The following is a 19,817-nucleotide window of genomic DNA, read 5'->3' on the forward strand; positions in this document are numbered from 1 at the left end:
GGTATGATCCTGGTTATGTTTGGAGGCGCCCCAGCTCTGCAGGAGATCTCCAGCTGGGCAGATCTGATCAGAGACTGGGACCCCTCCCTCCCCCCGCGTCAACAGTAAGCATCTTTGGCTTTGATTGCGGGGGGTGGCAGTGGGGGCAGGGTACATTCTCAGGACAGAGGAGCCTGTCACTCCTTCCTGATGGAGGTCTGGCCCACTTGCCCTGGGCCCCCTGGCACTGGGAAGGATGGTGCTGGATCACGGGAGGCTCAGGCCTCCTGGTCCTCCGCTGGTCCTCTGTGAGTGGCCACCCCATCCCCTTCTCCAGCTCAAGATACCTTTTTATCAGGTCTGGAGGTGAGGGAAGTTCACTTCTGTTTATACCCGCCAGTGAGCAGCTTCCGAACTTCATAGTCCAGTATTTCCTTCTGTATTAGTCAGAGTTCTGCAGAGAAGTAGTGCCAATAGGATGTGTATATATATAGACAGAGAGAGAGAGAGAGATTTATTTTAGGGAATTGGTTCATGTGATTTGGAGGCTGGCAAGTCAAAAACCTGCAGGATGGGCTGGCAGGCTGGAGACCCACGGAGGAGTCGATGCTGCAGTTGGAGTCTGAAAGCCATCTGCAGAGTGAATTCCCTCTTCTTTGGGAACCTCAGTCTTTTTCTGTTAAGGTTTTCAACTGATTGGGTGAGGCCAGCCCACAACATGGAAGGTAATCTTCTTCACTCAGAGTCTACTGGTTGAAATGCTAACCACACCTAAAAATGTCTTCATAGAAACGTCTAGAGTAATGCTTGACCAAATATCTGGATTCTGTGGCCCAGCCAAGTAGATACACAAAATTGACTATCACAGCTTCCTTTGCTTTCGGGGACTCAGTGTTACCACTTTCATCCTCCCGGCTCTGTAGGAACCAGTGGGGGACACTCACCTGTCTGTCCAGGCTGGTAGGGAGTGGGGAGCCCTGGGGTACAGTAAAGGGCTTCAGTGAGCACAGGACGGGGAGGGAAGCATGATGATTAATACTCAGAAATACTGCCCGGTCATGTGTGGAGTAACTCTGCATCTCTACCTCCTCCCCCACCCCTCGTCCCTGCAGCCGGGACTTCACGGTCCATCTCCCAGCTCAGCCCCTTCTCAGACCCCTCTGCTTCCTGTCCAGGGTGGAAGGACCCTGGACGAGTGTCTTAATCGTGGTCCGAATTATACCTCTCTCCTAGCCTACCCTGATGCTGTCCTGGGGCTCAGATGGAAAGTTCTAGTCTGTCCCTGGGACCTGACCTGACATGAGTTTTCAGAAACAGAATCCCTCCTATGCCTTGGTGCCTGCCATGTAAGCTCATTTCTTCAACACTGAGGTTTTGTCTGTTCTTCCCAGAGCTTCTAGAGATGGCCAAGTGCCCATGACCCGGTACCTGCCAGACCACCCTGATGCTGCTCACTGCCCTGACTTCCTAGAAAATTTCCAAGCCCCCTCCAGTGCTTGGGATTGACCAGGGCTGGCAGTGCAGTTGGATGGGGTGCCCCAGCCTGGTCCTGGGCCCACATAAGCCCTGACCACACTTTTCCTCTTCAGCTGCTTTCCAACCCTCTGTCCTACATGTAGGATTGACCAGATGCCCCAAGGAGCTCTGAGACTCAAGCCTTTGGGATCTTTCTGGAGGCCCATGGCTAGGTGTAGCTCAAGGGAGCCCCCTGGGGAGCAGGTCACTCCTTCTGACCAGTGTGGTATTTCTTTTGTGCGATGGCACAAATTTGGGCCTCTAGAATGATGCTGAGATCCTGATATGGGATGACTCTTATGTCAGATATGAGACGAGTTGAGGGCTCTGGGCTGTGAATGGTCCATGGCCAATCCTTGACCACACCATGTGAGGGCCTACCGGTCGCGTTCACCTACAGTGCTCTACCCACGGTGGTGCCTCCGTTCAATAGCACTGAGGGTGACAGGGAAGGTGGCAGACGTCCTTTACCTTCTGCCTCCCCGCCAACAGCACCTGGACAGTCACTCCATCCCCTCTGGAAGCTCCCGTGTGGGTATCAGGCACTGTCGAGTCCTCCAATGGCTCTGGAGACCATTGCCCTACAACACTTATGAGCTCCTCCAGTCAACTGAGGTCGAGTTCTCCAGGATGCTCTTAATCATGCCAGGTGCGGCATGGATATTCTTTGAGAAGGGGGCTGTGGAGGGCAGGGGTGCCGTCATCATTGGAAGAGATCACAATACAGGGATGTGGTGATTACAGCCTAAAAGTTCAAGAGCAGATGGTTGGAAGATGTGTTGTTCTACCTTCATGCTATAAAATTCAGAACAGTAGCATTAACATGACCAGAAAATGAATTGTCGTTAACATTTTCCTGCATGCTCTGGATAAGATAGGCATTTGCGGTTATCAACAAAGCAAAGGAACAACCTCAGAGGGAATCGCTGGAGACCAGTGTACGCGGGCGGCACAGGGATGAAGCAGTGTTACTGGTAAAGATGTAACTAGCGATAAACAAATGGGAATAGGAAACACAGAAGCAAGAAGAAGATCTATGTGTTGTCAAAATGACCCAGTTCTGAAGAGCCACAGCGTCCTGACTAAAGCAGCATGGCTGCCCTCCTCTCGCTGTACAAGATGCGACATCAACCAGGAATGGTCATTTGACAATCAACGGGACCTGAACAGGAAGAGAGGACCTGGACATCGAGAGGACCTGGACATCGCGAAGACTCTTCAAGTGTGCTGATGGGACGTTGAACATATACATAATTACCTCCTGTCTGTCCATTATTCTAAATCTTCATTGATAAATCACTATACCTCCCATGGGGCCATGAATTTCATAATACCATTTTTAATTAAATTGTTTATATAGACGGGGCCCTACAAAAAATATTTACCCAGGCCCCAGACACCACCATAAGGGCAGCCCTGACCTAGATGTTGGGGTTTTCTGAATGTGGGGGGCAGAAGGGCGGGGGCAGAAGGGCAGGGGCACAAGGAAGCGGACCATGTCAGATGGTTCAGGCAGTTGGGTTGGGAAGGAAAGGAAGATGGAATGGGCCTTAAGAATTAGGGAAACGTTTGTGTTGTGTGTGTGTGTCATGTATGTGTCATGTGTGTTGTGTGTATCATGTGTGTGTTGTGTGCATCAAAGGGAAATCACACTGGAGTCAGATGGCAAGGACAGTCTCGCTGCCTCCCGCCCTCCCCTCGACTCTGCTGAGATGTAGGACTCAGTGGAACAGAGGTGTGGGAGAAGGAGGGTGGGAAGCTGGAGAGTGTGCGGGAAGACAGGAACAAGTGGGAGAGTCCTGGACGTGGTGGAGGGTCGCTAGGGATGAGCTGGTCAAGTACCAGGCTCCTTCTGGTGGACTCTAGAGAGACCAGGGGACTTGGAGGCGGAGAGCAATGCGGAAGTTGGTGGAGATCTGCAGGGAAGTGAGGAGAAGGGTGCAAAGTATATGATGGGAGTGTGGGCACGACATGGAGCTGAGGTGGGGACAAGGGAAAGAGAGGCCTCCACGGCGGCTGCTGGGTCATCTGCATCCCCAGGGCCCAGCTGGCTTCGGGAAGGCCAGAGTATGGAGGCCAGCTCTTAGACCCACCCGTGTCCCCACATCTAGGTCAGGGCCTGCCCAGAGGGCCCTTGATTCATATTTGCTGAAGGTTTGGGAGTTTAGCCCTTGGGGCCAGTGGGAGGAGTCAGGGGAGGGGACAGTCATCAGGGGAGAGGAAGCTCAGAGCAGCCTGGGGAGGAACTGGCTTTGGGAAGTGGGGGTGTGGACAGGGGAGTTACCAAAAGGGCTTGAGTTACGGAAAGGAACTTCACTTGGAGCCCAGAGAAGGCCTGAAGCCGGGCCTCTCTGCTCTTGTCCTCAGAAGCGGGTTGCGGTCAGTCCGCCAGGATGAGAGCACTTTGCTGGCTCAGAATCACCTGCTGCATGTGCTGCTGCAGTGGGAGGTGCTGGGCTCCCTGCACAGATGAGCATCTTTAGGGGCAACTTTCCTCAAGGTGGAGAAAAGGAAACCGCAGCTCAGAGAGAGAAGAAGCCTGGAGAAGAAGAATGCAGAGGAGCTGGGTTCCCATGGAGGCTTGCCTGGCTCAGGCCCCTGGAGGGGGTTCCGCTGTCCAATCTGGGAGGCGAGGCCTGGATGGGGGACTGGGGGGCCACTCCTTGTGCAACAGGTCAGCACTTGCCCCTTCACCCTGCTGGGCCTGACCCAAAGACGGAGAGCACTCGGTCTGGGATCCAAAGAGGGTGGGCATCCACTTTGGAGCCCTCAGAATGTGCTGATCCTGGATGGTGGCCCGTGGGAGGCAGCTCCCCCTTGAGCCGTGGGCAAGCACGGCCATGCTCAGCCTCGGAGGAGGCGCAGGCCCACTGGCCACCCCACCTCTGCTGAGAAGTAGGATGCAGGAAGCAACATCACCCTTGGCCAGGGGGCCTGCTTGCCCGTGGGGAAGTGTGGGCTTCCCGAGTGTCCTGGAAAGACCCAGAGAGGAAAACCCAGCCCACATTCACGCTCCCATGAGGATGAGTATAAAGGTGTCACAGAGCTGTCACCTGGGCCCTCGGAGCCCTCGGGTGGTGTCACCCAGGTCTTCCCAGCTCCCAGGGCTGCGTGGTGTCTGGATGGCTATGAGTCTCCAGTATGGGGAGGGGGCTCGACTTTACCCCTGCCCCTCAGCCTGGCTCTGTCCTGGGGGTCGGCCTTGTCCTCACGCAGAAGGGTCTGCTGTGTGAGCCCCTGTTCTCTGGGTATTTTAGACAGAGGGCCGGGGAGGAGAGTTGAAAAGCCCTGGGGTGGAGCAGAAGGGCAGAGTCTGTCCAGGGTGGGGCCATCCCCTGTGGGCATCGGGACAGGCCCCGGAATGGCCACTGCTTTGGCCCGTCCACGGCTGCTAGGCCACATTTCAGAAGTCAGCCATGAGCCTCCTGATGCCAAAGGGGCGGACAGTTCCCCAGCTGACGTTTGGCCCTCTGGGGACTGAGACCCATTAAAGGAAAGAGAAAGGGCGGGAGAGGCCGGGGAGGGGGCAGCGGGCAGGGGGTGGGCGGGGTGGGAAGGTGGAGGACCAGCCGGCTCTCTCTCTCGCTTGGGCTCTGCAATGAGGAAGTTCTCTGCAGCTCGTTTCCTTTCCCTCGTTGAGCGCTGAAACAGGAAGTCGGTCAGTGAGCTGGTGGCAGCAGCCGGGCCAACCAACTGGGGACAGACGGCACATCCAGGTTGCCGAGCAGGGGCCTCAGAGGCCCTCAGTGGCACGTCGGTCCTGGGGGTGGCTGCCACCCCGGCCCTAGGAGGCCCACGGCCACCATGGTCCCCTGCTGGAACCATGGCAACATCACCCGCTCTAAGGCTGAGGAGCTGCTCTCCAGGACGGGCAAGGACGGGAGTTTCCTCGTGCGGGCCAGCGAGTCCATCTCCCGGGCGTATGCGCTGTGCGTGCTGTAAGTACAGTGGTCCCCACCCGGCCCCTCCACCCCCGGCCCAACCTCTCCTGTCCAGGCACAGAGATGATGGAGGTGCCACTAGGGAAACAGGACGCCAGCCGGGGGCTTAACCAGGGGCCTGGCACTGGGATGGGTTGTTTTCATGTCATGAGCTGGAGTGCTCTGACTCGCACACTCCCTGGGGTTGTTGGTGGGTCCAGCTGGGGCCCATTGTGGACCCGCTGGCCTTGGCGTTTGGGTTTTGCAGTGGTGGAGCCCTCCAGAGCCACCCTGGGGCCTGGTCGCACACCCCAGCTGCCCGTGAGCCACAGTGCCGGGGGCTTTCCTGGGGTTCTGGGGGCCAAGAGAAGGGGGTTGGGGCTCTCTGAGGTCGGCAGAAGCTCAGGGCTGGGGCCCACCAGGGTGAAGTGGTGGTGAGTGTGTTGGAAAGCGGCTCGGTCAGCTCGGGTGTCGGTGAAAGACGTCTAGTTTGGAAACCCTCATGGAAGAGCAGATGTGACAAAAGGAGACCCGTCCTGTGCCCAGGCTTAGGGCCCTTAGAGGAAGCTATCATTTGGGGAGCAACGAATATGGGGAGTGTTCACTCAAGAGAGGACTTTCAGTTCACCCAGAAGTTGCATTCAGGCCCTGAGAGCAGAGGAAGTCACCATCACCGACAGCGAGAGCCTCTTCTCTCCCCGCCTTGGCACTCAGCTGCGTCCCCTCCCCTTTGGGCCTCTGCCACCATCAACGCCCCCTGCTCCCGGGCTCAGAGGTGTTGCTGAATGCACCGGTTGTCCTAACAACCGAGGAACCAGCCGCTTGCTGAAGGTTCCTTTTTCAAACAGCCTTCTTGACCGATGTCCGAAGGAGGCCGTCATCCCTGCAGCCTGATCCATTCCCCCTCGGGCCTCGGGCAGTGCCAGGGCGCCATTGGGGAACGGTGTGTCCAGCTGCACCTCTGAGGTAGCCGCCCTGGGCCTGCAGGAAGGTCCCCCGGAGCAAGCAGGGCCCTGCCCTGTCCAGGCAGGAGCGGAGGCGGGTCACTGAATACAGACCTGTTTTGAGAATTGACCCTAAGCATCTGTCCTATGTTATCCTCTTTCATCTTCACGACAGCCTGAAGGGCAGGTCCTGTTATTGCCCCACTTTGCAGATGAGGAAACTGAGGTTCAGACAGGTTAAGCGAGCGATGACAGTCAAAACCAAGGCCTTCTTCCCCCAGAGGCTGCACCCAGACAAGACTCTGCCACCCCACTCCTGCCCTTGTCAAGCTGGGTGTGAACGTAGGTTCCGGGTCACAGCAAGAGAAGCCAGGGTGTTTACAAGAACCAGCTGGGAGCATCTAGAAAACAACTCAGGCTCGCAGTTGGCCAACCCGTCTGAGGTCTGACTTCGTCAGGAGCCCAATCTCCCTAGGTCGGCTTCCTGTGCCCCCCACTCTCACGCTCAGGGCAAGCGACATAAGCCCAGACTTCCCAGCAGGCACTGCCCCCATGGGGACCCGCCAACAGGGCCTTAGAAACAGTGGGGAGATTTCAATCCGACTCTAGTCAGCCCATGTGGATTTCTCTCCTGTCCCGGCGGGACCTTGGTGGAGGGCTGATCCAGTTGGGTGTTTTCTGTGTGCTGAGAGCTCCCTGGTTCCAGCTCGCTAACCTTCACAGCAGCCCTTTGACCAGGGCACTGTGGCCGTGCCCAGGCTGCAGTCGCGGAACGTGGGTCTCTCTGACTCCAAACCGGCAGCATCACGGCAAGCCAGAGGCAGAGCTGGAAGAGGCCTGGGGAACCTCTAGGCCGACAGCTTCTGCCTTTGCAGGTGAGCAGACAGAGTCCTGAGAGGTCAAGGTCTTTGTCCACACTGCCCTGCTGGCTGGTGACCAATGGGGACCCAGGCCTGGTTTCCAGTATTCATTCCTCCATCTCTCCTCCCCTCCCCTCGTCTGCACTGAGTCGCTCTCAGAGCCTCGGCAGATGGGAGGGGTCTGCACCTTAGGGATGGTGCGCACAGATGTCCACCACCCTCTTAGCCCGGGCCTGGACGTCTCCTCAGTCTCTCATCCCCGAGACCACTTTGGCCCCACCACCAGGTCTTAGAGCCCTTCTTGGGGAGCCCCTCCCCTCAGCCAGACCCTCACCCTGGGCTCCCCTTTCTCCTCCACTCTGTGGGGGAAGCCACCCTTCCTGTAGGATCAGGAGCCACTGTGGGTCATGGGATACCATGGACCACCAACCATTCCAAAAACCCGGGAGACCCCCTCCTGCCACCATCCTTAATTTTGCTAGTTAAGGAAACATAAAAAGTAAAAACTAACTAAATGAAAGACAACCAGCTACCACCTTCCAACGGCTCATTTCGTGAAAGAAAGCATCCTTTAACACTAAAAAGACAGGAAGGACATACTCCTTTAGAAAAAAAAAAGCCAGTCCTTTAAATCACATAGATTTAACTTCCTAAGAGACAGTCTCCACCATCCTCGGTTTTCTGTGTCCCCTGTGAACTGGGGAATGCGCCACACTGTCCTGATCTACAGCCTGGCGGTGGGGACCCTGACGGGGTGAAGCACTGCCGGGCTATCCTCAGTTTCAGAAGCGACAGGCCTCTGAAAGTCCCCTCTTCTGTCTCTCTGGAAGTCAGCCGAGAGCTCAGGGCCCCTGCGTGGTGCAGCTGTGGGGCCAGGACCTTTTAATGACCCTGCTCTAAAAAGGGAGCCAGGACTGCAGAAGGAAGCCGCGGAGACTGGCCCCCGGCTCTAGAAATATCCATACCGAAAAAGACCTCTTGGCCCGGGGTGCCCAGATCTCACCCTGCCTGGGCCCCAGTGGGCTGGAGCCTCTTCCCAGGCACCCCGGGTGAGTGAGGGGACAGTGGGGGACCTCCAACTGCTGGTTTAGGCAGGTGTGTTTGGAGCTCCAGGAACTGAGCGCAGCTCCATCGGGCCTTCCTACTGAGGAGGAGGACGGGATTTGACTATTTAAATGGAACTAGGGAGGGGAGCGAGGGAGGCTCGAACACAAGGGCTCAGTGTGGCGCCGCCCACGTGACTTGAGAACGCACCTCCACCCCTAGGAAACCCGCATTTCCTCTCCAGAGGTCAGCCCCTCCGACGCCACAGGGTGGGAAAGCTCAGGTCTCTCCTCAGCAACGCAGAAAGCCACAATTTAGGGGGACCCCGCAGACCGACCTCAGGGCATAGAGAGCTGGCAGGGGAAGAACCCAGGCAGCTGACCACAAGGTTTCCAGCTCTGCCAACTTGTGGCAAAGGACTTGAGAACACGAGGGACAGTGAGCTCTTTGGGATAGGGCCTATGTCATGCTTACCTGGCCCCCCTCAAACCCACCAGCAGAGTCGGCTCTGCTGTAGGGGGTCCACGGGGGCACCTTGAGGGGGACGTCCAGCCCATCTTGGATGGAGGATGCTAAGAGGCCATCAAGCCCTTTCCCTCCTCTCTTGCCAGGACTGTACTTCCACGTAGGGGCCAGCACAACCATCAGGGGCTTTGTGCTGCAGAGAAGAGATATGCCTTTGGGGATGGGGGTCCATCCATGCAAGGGGCCATGGGTCAGCAGGGGCCGGCTTTCCCATACCCGGGCAGAACTAGAACCATAGCCCAGCATGTAGGGGATGCCCTCTCTGTAAGGAAACCCAGGCCCCGAGAGAGCCTACATATGACTGGGGCCGTCAGCCACCATCCATTATGGAGCTGCCCAGCTGGGTGGTGTTCCTACCAAACCACACTGGAGACAGTCGGCTTCCCTCATGAGGGAGGGGGCAGGCGTGGGCTGCCTTTGGCTCAGAAACCAGCGCCTGGTCCAGCCAGCTGTGGGAGGGAGGCAGTGTTGGTCTCCCCCAGCACATGGCCTTCCATGAGCTGCCCAGGCCCACCTACAGTGTCTGGAACAGTCTCCTTGCCGGGGACAGTATACCAGGCAGCCTGGACTTGGTGACCTTGTCAGCACAGCCAGAAAGATGAAGAAGCACAAGAAGGACATTTAGTCACCAAAAGTCCCCTCTGAGAAGGCATTCTACTTGGGAAGAAAGAGTGTGACAGCACTTGAGGTAGAGCAGGCCCCAAGCTTTGCTCTGCTAACAAAAGGTGGTTGCTAACCTCTTCTGCCTAAAAATAATAGCAAAAGACTTATAAAGGTCTTACTGTGTGCCAGGCACCGTTCTAGGCTCTTCACTCATATTAACTCATGGTCCACAATGGCCTTTGGAGGAAGTATTATTGTTCCTCCACTTTACAGAAGAGGAAAGCGAGGCCCAGAGAAGTTGGGTAACATGCCACGTTTACAGGACGAACAGTGGCAGGGCCGGGACTTGAACTCATGCTGTTCTTGGGAGGCACAAAGAGAGAAGAGCCAGCAAGCCTGGGTATGTGTGGGGTCAGGAGGCCTTGAGACGAGACCCCTGGTGATGGAGTCACAAAGAAGGACAGGAGAGGTGTAAAGCCAGTGACTGTGGTACGAATGGGTGTGACATAACCCTGCTTCCTCCAGTGCTCTTTCAAAGTTTCAGTAAAGTTTACCCTGCTCATTCATTACTTTTGGGCAAATGCACAGAAAAGCGCTGTTTTTCGTATCTAGTATTGACAGAAAATGTGGAAAAACGCTGGCACAGACAGTAGCCAGGAGTATCATGGGCTTCTGAAATCCGGTTTACGTAAGAGGTTGTCCCAGGTCAATTCTTTGGAGTTTCCTTTGTGTGTGCAAGACCAGGAGGGAGCGGTGTGCCCAGGAAGGCCTATGTATTTAACTGACTGATGGTGTCTTCTGTGTGAAGTGACTCAGAACCACGGTGCTAAAGCTGAGTGTCTCCAGGTTTTTGGTGCCCATGCCCAGTGCCCCAGAGCAATCCACCCAGAACCAGGGTAGGCTCCAGCTTTGGTGTGTTTTGCAAGCTTCGCTACCTGACAGGTTGAATTTACCTGCGGCCGGCCATCAGTGCTTCTCCATGGAATGGTCCCGTCTCCTGGCGTGTGAACCCAAACATCGCGATGAGACGTGGTGCTCCCCCAGGCCTTCCTCTCTGCCCCAGCGATGGAGGACGTCTGCTCTCCCCTCCCTAATTGACGCCATGTGACTCAGTCCTTAGAGGCAAGCCTTGTGTGGTTGATCAGAACTGATGTGAGTTCTAGTATTTGCAAGATGTGAACCTCCCTGTGCCCACCCAACATCCTCATTGGTGAAATGCCCGCTCGTTGGGTTAATTTTTTTTATTGAGGTATAACTCACATCCTGTAAAATCACCCTTTGCACAGTGTACAATTCGGTGGTGTTTAGTACATTCACAATGTTGTGCAACCATCACCACTATCTAATTCCAGAACATTTTCATCATCCCCAAAAGAAACCCTGTACCCATTAGTACTCACTTCCTGTTCCCCCTCCTCCACCCCTTGGCAACCACTAATCTACTTTCTGTCTCTATAGATTTGCCCACTCTGCGTATTTCATATAAATGAAAGCATACAATATGTGGTGTTTGTGTCTGGCATCTTTCACCTGGTATAATGCTTTCGAGGGTCACCCATGTTGTGGCATGAATCGTTCCTTTTTATGGCTAAATCGTAGCCCATGGTATGGATACACCACATTTTATTTCTCCATTCATCAGTGGTGGGCATTTGGGTTATTTCCACGTTTGGGCTATTATGAGTAATGCTGCTATGAACATTCATGTACAAGTTTTACATGGACGTATATTTTCAACTGTCTCGGGCGGAACTGCTGGGTCACGTGGTAATCCTATGTTTAACTTTTTGTGGAACCGCCAAACTGTTTTCCACAGCAGCTGCACCATTTTACGTTGCCATCAGTGGTGACTCAGGGTTCGAATTTTTCCACGACCCCACCAACACTTGTTATTATCTTTTTGATAATAGCCATCCCAGTGGGTGTGAAGTGACATCTAATTGTGACTTTGATTTACACTTCTCTCATGATTAATATTTTTGCACATCTTTTCATGTGTTTATTGTCCATTTGTGTATCTTCTTTGGCAAAATGTCAATTCATATCCTTTGCCCACTTAAAAAATTGAGTTGTCTTTCTGTTGTTGTCATCAAATTATTGAGAGGATAAAATGGGAGAGTGTGGGCAACATGTATAACCCAAGGCTGGCACATGGTCAGTACTCACTAAATGCCGACCGTTATTTTTTACAAGCTAACAAGTGAGTAGTGACGTCTTGGAAGCAGAGAAGTATAGGACCCATCTGTGAAGGAAATTCCACAGAAAGAGAAAGGAGAGCAGAGGCAGCGTGTCACTTCTGGAACTTCCTAGAGGCTGCAGGAGCCTCCGGGAGACACTGAGCTGTCATGTGGGGCCTCCTCAGAGGAAGTACTCAAAGAGATGAGGCAGGAAGAGGACTCAATGACGCATGAGTGGCCGGTGGCTGCTGGGGTCAGGGCTGAGTGCCTGGAGGCCTGAGGGAGAGAGGTACGGATGCCAGGAAGAACCACTGAAGAAAACCAGGTAGAGTGAAGACAAAGTCGAGAAGAAATGGAGGCCGTCTTGAGAGTGACTAACTGGTTCCAACTGAGGAGCAAGATACTAAGGGGACTAAAGGCCCACAGGTCTCAGGAAGCTAGGAAGAGCGCAGCATGCTCCATGAGGTGGGGACTGCGTGTTGACGGCCACAGGCAGCCCAGGACCCCTGGGAGGTGGGGACAACAAGCCTGTAACTCTGTGGGACCAGATCCTTCCTCTTTCTCCTGCTCATTTCACACTCCCTTTGCCCCCACTGATTAGAGAAACATTCTGTTAACAAGTACAAGGACCCAAACATTTCAGGTTCAATTAGTTATTATAAATAACCCCAAAGGATCAGCCGGTCCTTCCCCCTGGCTTGCCAATCAGGAGCCCGCTCTCCAGAGAGAGTCTCGCTGAGGCCATCACAAACGTCAGTGGCAAAGTAGAAGTGACAAAGATCTTCTGATAAACAGTTCAGCTTTCTTTCAAGTAACTTAAAAAAAACAGAATTCAGTATAACAGACAAAGAGCACGAAGTGGAAAGAAAGAAAATAATCTCCCAATCACTGAGAGACTAACATAAATCTGTTAATTTGTTGGTGCATCTCCTCATTCTCTATTTCTCCCTCTCTCTCCATGTATATGTAAAATTTCCATAATATATAGAAATAAAACCACATAGTTCTAGGCTGTGTCTTCTAACAGCTATAGCATTTTCCCATTTAGTTAGAATTTCTCCCTAAATATCATATTTAATGGGTGCACAAAATTCTAATACATGTTGGACCATAATTACAAAATGATTCTTCTCTCGTCAGACATTTGAGTTACCAAGAGTGTTTTGTTGTTATAAATATGATAGTGATGAAGGTTTTTGTGCAGAAATGTGACACTTCCGGTTATAGATTCTCAGGAGTGGAATTACTGGATCAAAGGATAGGGATGTATTTAAGGCTCTTGATACGGAATGACAAATTGCTTTCCAGGAATTTTGTTCCAATTTATGCTCCGGTAAGCAATACAAGAGTGCCCACCTCATTCCAGTCTCCCTATTCTGAATATTTTCATTTAAAAAAAAAAGTTTTTAAGTTGTAAGGTGAAAGGTGGTTGATTCTGCTCATTTTGATCTGCCTTTCTGGACTGTGATCATGGCCAGCTTGGTTAGTAGATTATGGACCTTCATAATTTCCTCTTTTGTGAATGGTCTGTTCAATTCTCTTTGCCATTTTTCGTTTGAAGCTGCAGTTTTTCCCTTACCTATTTGCACGAATTCCTTGCATCACGCTTGTTGTGAATATTTTCACTGTGGTTTGCCTTTCAACTTTATGATTTTTTTTGACATTCAGAGAGTGGGAATTTTCATAATGTCTAACAATCTTTTTCTTTTGTGATTTTTTTCCCCTTTGCTTTTCAGTGTAGAGAGTCCCTCTGTGCATAGAAATTCGATTCTCCCCTCTTCCTGTGGGAGGCAAGAGGGTTGGGTCAGGGTCTTTGAAGCTGTATAGACTCAGGCTAAGGATGACTCTGTGTGTGCAACCTCTGGCTTGTTGTCTAATTCCGCAGAGCATTGGTTTCCTCATCTGAAAACCAGAGCTGAGAAGACTAATGTAGTAGTGTTGCTGGGCAGATTGAATGAAAAGTGTAGATCACGTGCTTAGCACAGAATTTAGCAAAAACAGATGAAGATGTTATTGGTTTTTTGTTTGGATTTTTTTTTTTTTTAGCATTGAACACTTTAATCTCTCTGGAATTAATTTAATGAATGGTTTAAGACTAAGATTTAGGTGTCTTTGTCTCAAGTGACCATCTTTCTCACAACCTCTTACTGAGTAATTTATCCCTTTCCCTTTGTGAGTCCTCTTTTACCATATGCTAAGTTTTCTATGCCTCTTTCTTGCCTGTGCACCCTGTTCCACGGATGTCTGCTTTTCTTACACCAATATCATACCAAGTGCATTACCACAATTTTATAAACTATTTTACTTTAGGATTTTCACGTGTATTGTTTTCAAGTATTCTTCCAGGTCAACTAGATAAGAATTTTGTCAAGTTGGAAAAAGCACTATTGGGACTTTGATTGGAATTGCATGAAATCCATAATACAACTTGTGGAAAGGGACAGTATAGTATTATTGTCTTAACAACAAATATAGCTATCTCGGGGCTGGCCCCATGGCCGAGTGGTTAAGTTCGCATTCTCCTCTTCAGCGACCCAGGGTTTCACTAGTTTGGATCCTGGGCACGGACATGGCACCGCTCATCAAGCCATTTTGTGGTGGCGTCCCACATAGCAGAACTCGAAGGACCTACAACTGGAATATACAACTATGTCCTGGGGGGCTTTGGGGAGAAGAAGAAAAAAAAAGCTTGGCAACAGATATTAGCTCAGGTGCCAATCTTTAAAAAAAAATACATAGCTATCTCTATTATTTTAAATTTTGTACTTTTCTTCATATAGATCCTGCATATTTCTTGTTATGATTACTTCTGATTATTTTATAATTTTGTTACAGTTAGGAATGGTACTTATTCCCCTATAGTTGTAGCAACTGATAACATACAAGGAAGTTACAGATTTTATAAAATTGCCTGTTATTCTGTGGCTTAACTCATGCCTCACTACCTCAAATTGTTTTCCATTTGCTTCTCTTGGACTTTCTTGATAGACAATCATATCATATACAAATTATGATCATTTTGTGGTCTACTTTCCAAATGCTGATTACTCTTATTCAGATTTCGTAACTTATTACATTGGCCAGTATTTCTACAGTGGAGGACATTGGGAAGAGACAATATCCACCTTGGGGAGAAGTACTGTGAGGATCTAGCGTGTTACTGCCTGGGAAGGGCTTGATACAGCATCTGACACATAGTTTGCACTTGATAAAAGTTGTTGCTTTTTGTCATGTCAAAGAAGGAGCTGTCTTTCTCTGGTTTTGTAAACAGTTTTGAAGGACTGAGTATTGAATTTTATCAAATGCTTTCTGATATCTGTTGAGATGATTATGTTGTTTCCCTCATTTGATTTTCTGTTATAATAGCTTAATTTTATAGATTTTATAATATTAACCATTTTTGCATGATTAAAATGAAGTATTCTAGATTATGATAACTTTCCATTGTATCCTGAATTTTATTCAGGATTTTTGCACATATATTCATAGGTGAGGTTATTTCTATGATTTGGGTCATATTATAGTTTAAGAGTCATGCAAGTTTTATAAAATACCCTGAAGATATTTATGTAGCATCATCATTATCTGATTTTTTGAAATATTGAAAAAATTTTGGTAAAGCTGCTTTTCCTCAGATCTGTTTGTGGAGATGATTCTTAGTATTTACTTCAGTTTCTTCATTGGTATTCATTCATTCTTGTTTTTTACCTTCCATCAAGTCACTTTTGATAAGCTATATATATTTTCAGTGAATAGTCCATTTGTTGAGATTTTCAAATTTTCAGGCATACAATTACGCTTGGTTTTCTATAGTTTTGAGGTTTCTCTTCTATTGCTGTTGCTATCTTCCTTTTCGCATTTCTACTTTTGTTTACTTGTGTGGCAAGGATCCCAGCAGGAAATAGATGGCATATTCCAAAGGGATGCTATGCCTAGGGATGGTGAAGCAGCCTGGAGCCAGCAACCATGGGAATCCATTCCCACTCCTGGACCTGAAGAGGCAGGGGACAGGGCTGTGTCACCAAGCCATCTGACTTGAGCTGTGGCCTCCAGTGGAGGAACTCAGGCCCTGCTGATCTGCAGCAGGCAGGTTGGGGTCAGGGGAACAAACACCCCCATCGCCTCCTCCTCTCCCTCTCCCAATGCCTCCCATTGGCCAAACCTGGGTGAAGCAGCCCACACAGGTCAGCCTCTCGGACACAGGGCAGGTGGAGAAGGATAGAGTGGGTCTGGTTGGTTGCAAGGGGAGAGGATAAAAGGAGACTATCCAGCTCACTTGCGTTTCTTTTTCTTTATTCTATTTGTCAAAGTGTTGTCCATTTAATTTTTCTACTTTTCAGGTCATATGCTCTTAGATTTATTTACCTAGTCTGCTTTTTGTTTTCATATTAAAAAAATTACCTGTCCTTGCAGGAACGCTTATGGTGTATATATTTGAGGACAGAGATCTGTTTTCTATATTTCTCATCTTCCCTCTCACTGTAAAATCTGTCTTTTCCTTCGGTACTGACCTTCTCGAGTTTGTCTTCTTCCTTGTTAACTTTCTCTGGTACGTAAGCTGCTATTTCCTGCCTCTCTTGTCGTGTCTAATGCCGACTCTAGAACTCCAGGCTCTTCACTGCTGATCCACTTTCCTTGTCTCAGTTCACTCAATTTTCACAATTGAGATTTCCAGCTTCAGAGAGGCAGTGGGCTCTTAAATCTTAGTGAGTTCACACAACAGACTTCTCCAGGATGTCTTTTTTTCTTTTTCCTTTTTGCAGTGATGTTATGTAAGATGAAGGGAACACCTTTGAGTCCTTAGAGAAATGGTGCCCCTTCTTTTTGAGCGGCGATCGTTTTTCATAAGTCTGGTGATTTTTCTTTTTCAACAAAGAACTGTTGGGAAAAATTGGATCAGATTCTTTTAGAGATTGGAGTGGGTTTATGTCCCAATCCTCTTCCAAAATAAAAGAGGACTGGCAGGGATGGGGTGGGGAGCCCCTTGATCCAAGATCCAGAAGACGGAGGCAGGTGATGAGGGGGTGGTGTGGTGCACGGAGGAGTGGGCTCCCTCCCAGGGGTCTCATGCAAGGAACGACTCGCTGGATCCCCATGCTGCTGGGGCAGGGTGCTCAGCAGGCCCCCGACAGCACCTGGCTGCCTCACCTCACCTCTCACCTGTCTACGTGGGCTGCCTCCTCCTGCCTTCTCTCTTCTGGACTAATGGCCTCTTTCAATTTATCCGTTTTCTTACTCTCTTTGGCTGGGATTCTTTGAGGTTTTGGTGGTGAATGGTGAACACCCTTGGTTCCTAGGAGTGACGTACATTTTCTCTCATTTCTACGTTGATCCAAGTGGCTTTTTCGAATGCAGTTTCCAACTCTGGTGCTCCCAGCCCATCTTGTCCAGAAGTCTGTAACACATGATGAGAAAACCCTTGATAGTTACAGAGGGATTTAAAAACAATTATAGGAGCGTGCTAAACTGATCAGCAGAGCGAGACAGAAACACTAACGAGGTTCTTGAACTTTAGAGTTTGATTTCTCTCTTTCTGTCTCTGTGAGGCTCACCATGGTAAAGGATGTTTCTGGGCAATCTTGTCAGTGTTTGTTTGGCTAGGAATGGTCATCCAGAAATAGTAATATTTACCTGAGAGAATAAATAAAATGCCACGGCATTTCCTACTTGTGTTTGCTTGTCCTCTTACGTTCGAGTAAAACATCGAACCATATTACGGTTGATCTGGAAATGCCCTTCCCAGGGGAAGCATCTTCCTGCTTAGCACAGTGTACGCACCTGTCGTCACCCAGCAGCTGTCAGGAGTCTCATGGGAAATTTGCTGTAAGCCCCACTTCATTTGAGATTGAAGCGATCTCTTTTGGTAGCAGAAGTACGTGCTCCTGGCCTAGCGCCATCCCAAACCGGGTCTTCAGTGGGAATACTCCTAACGCAATTGGCCTGAAACGTGACCCAGTCAGTGGAAGAAGTAGCAGCTGGAAACCAGTGTTAGCATGCTAAATTGTTACTAAACCACCACAGAGAGCTGGGAATAGGCTGGAGAGGACCCATTGCCCCAGATAGCAACAAGCATGTTGTCTGGGTAGCATTCTATTTGCATTAGTTGTGGAATATTTGCTTTGAACATTTTGTATGTAAGACTTTTATGTGTATGTATGTACATGTATATGTGTATATTACATATCTGTGTGTGTACACACACATGTACGTATATGTGTATATTAGTATCTGTATATGCACATGGATGTATGTATGTTATAAATATGTATGTGTACATACATATGCATGTGTGTATTGTGTATCTATATGTGTACCTGTATGTGTATGTAACACACATGTGTGTATACTATGGCTCTGTGTGTGTGCGTGCACACGTATGTATATGTGTGTTCCTATCTGTATATGCACATGCACGCATATAGATGTGTGTATGTGTTTGCATATAGGACCAGAGTGAAGTGCAGCTTCTGGGGAGTGGGGGAGCCCAAGGAGTGCCCCCACCAGCTCCCCGCAGAGCCCTCAGCACCCATGGCATGCAGTTGGGAACCACTACTCTCCATGGGTTGTGTGGTGGTGGGGGTAACCCACGTTTTCCCTTGAAGATCTAAACTGATTTGACCCCAGGAGACGGTATATCCGGCCCCATGCATTGGAGATGCTGAGATGTTACTGTCTAAAGGGAAAATATCCTTACTTCCTATTGCACCTGCTTTTGAATTCTGATCTGTTTGAGTAATATGGAGCTGTTTCTTTGTTCCAGTGTTTCTAGAATATCTTTGAAAAAGCCGTAACACTTGTTTGTTGCTCTTGATTATCTAAGGGACCTTCCTGTTCTGTGTGGCTGTCCCTGTCCCTCTTCTTGTGACTCTCTGTTCTCTCTTTGTGTACAAGCTGATGTTTTGGGCCTGCCCGAGCTCTTCCACAAATTAGCTGTCCTCAGCCAAAGAAGAGACTATTCTCACCCTGGCTGCGTTTGCATATCAACAGGAGGAAGTGTCATGAGAATGGAGCGGTGAAAGATAAGAGCACAGCAGGGTGAGCTGGCATTTGCCTTCAGGCTCTGCAAAGGAGTTGAGGCTGGAAGTGATGAGAGTGGAAGAGTCAGGCTGGGGTTGCGGGGTGGTCCTTGTTTCCCGGGACGTCTCCGTCTCCGGCAGGTGAGGTGCTGCTGTGCTAGGGGCTCATCCTTGCCATGGCCGAGAGAAGCCGATTGTGGTGTTGATCCAGGCTCTGGAAACAGGACAGCGAGCAGAAAGATGTGAATTAAAGGGACGAGAGGAAGAGAGAAACAGAAACATTCCTCTGAGAAATGAAGAGACATGTGGAAGTGAAAAACATTACCCAAAACATTCTCCAAAACTTTCTCTCAACACTCATAGATTCAAAAGCCATAAAAGGCTGTCAAATTGACCACATAAAATTGTAAAACTTCTACACTGCTTAAAAAAAAAGCAATCAACAAACACTGTTAAAAATTAATCACTCCAAAACATATTGTAGACTATATTAAAGTCTTACAAATAAACAAAAGATGATCAAAAACAAAAAAGTGAGCCAAAGACATGAAAAGAAATTCATGGAAAAAGAAACGCAAATAGTGAAACAGATGAGAACATGTTCAACCTTTCTCATAAAGGCAAATTGAAGCCAGCTATCATTTTTCTTTCACCTCTCAGATTTGCAAAGATTAAAATGACTGATAACAGACAGTTGGCAGGGTGTGCGGAAATCGACACTTTCATATCCGGTTAGCAGGAGAAAAAAATGACACAACCTCACTGGAAGGCAATTGTTAGTTTCTATCAAAATATAAAGTGTCCATGTCTTGTAACCCAGGTGTTCTCCTTCTAGCGATTTATCCACAAGCACTATTAAATGTCAGCACGTGTAGTGTGCACTGTGTCCCAAGCACTATGCTAAATGCTTGTCCTACGTTGTCACTTAATCTACACAACAACAGGTAGATGTTGGTTTTGATTGTCCCATTTTACTGATGGGGAAACTAAAACCATGAATTCCCCAATATACACAAGATATGGGGACAGAGATGTTCCCTGAAGCATTACTTATAACAGCAAAAAGCTGAAGATATCTCCCTGTCCATCACTGCCATCCAGTGAAATAAATGACCGTACCACCCCACGGTGGAACACCACCTGGGAAGACCTCTAAGATTTTTTTTTGGTGAAAAAGCAAATTTCGGAGCAATGTATATACGTAAGATATTATTTGCATTTTAAAAGATATGCA

The 19,817-nt window shown here is 49.5% G+C and overlaps 1 protein-coding gene across 1 annotated transcript in view; it reads left to right on the top strand.

Annotated features, from left to right (window-relative positions):
- The first annotated feature begins 3,809 nt into the window (after positions 1–3,809).
- Positions 3,810–19,817, top strand: part of INPP5D (inositol polyphosphate-5-phosphatase D) — a 123,203-nt gene continuing 107,195 nt past the window's right edge. The window contains exon 1 of the mRNA XM_001495662.5: positions 3,810–5,432. Coding sequence (XP_001495712.2) covers positions 5,299–5,432 — 134 coding nt within the window. The 5' untranslated portion in view covers positions 3,810–5,298. The remainder of the gene's footprint in view (positions 5,433–19,817) is intronic.

Source organism: Equus caballus, chromosome 6 (assembly GCF_041296265.1).
Source record: "Equus caballus isolate H_3958 breed thoroughbred chromosome 6, TB-T2T, whole genome shotgun sequence".
Taxonomy (NCBI): Eukaryota; Metazoa; Chordata; class Mammalia; order Perissodactyla; family Equidae; genus Equus; species Equus caballus.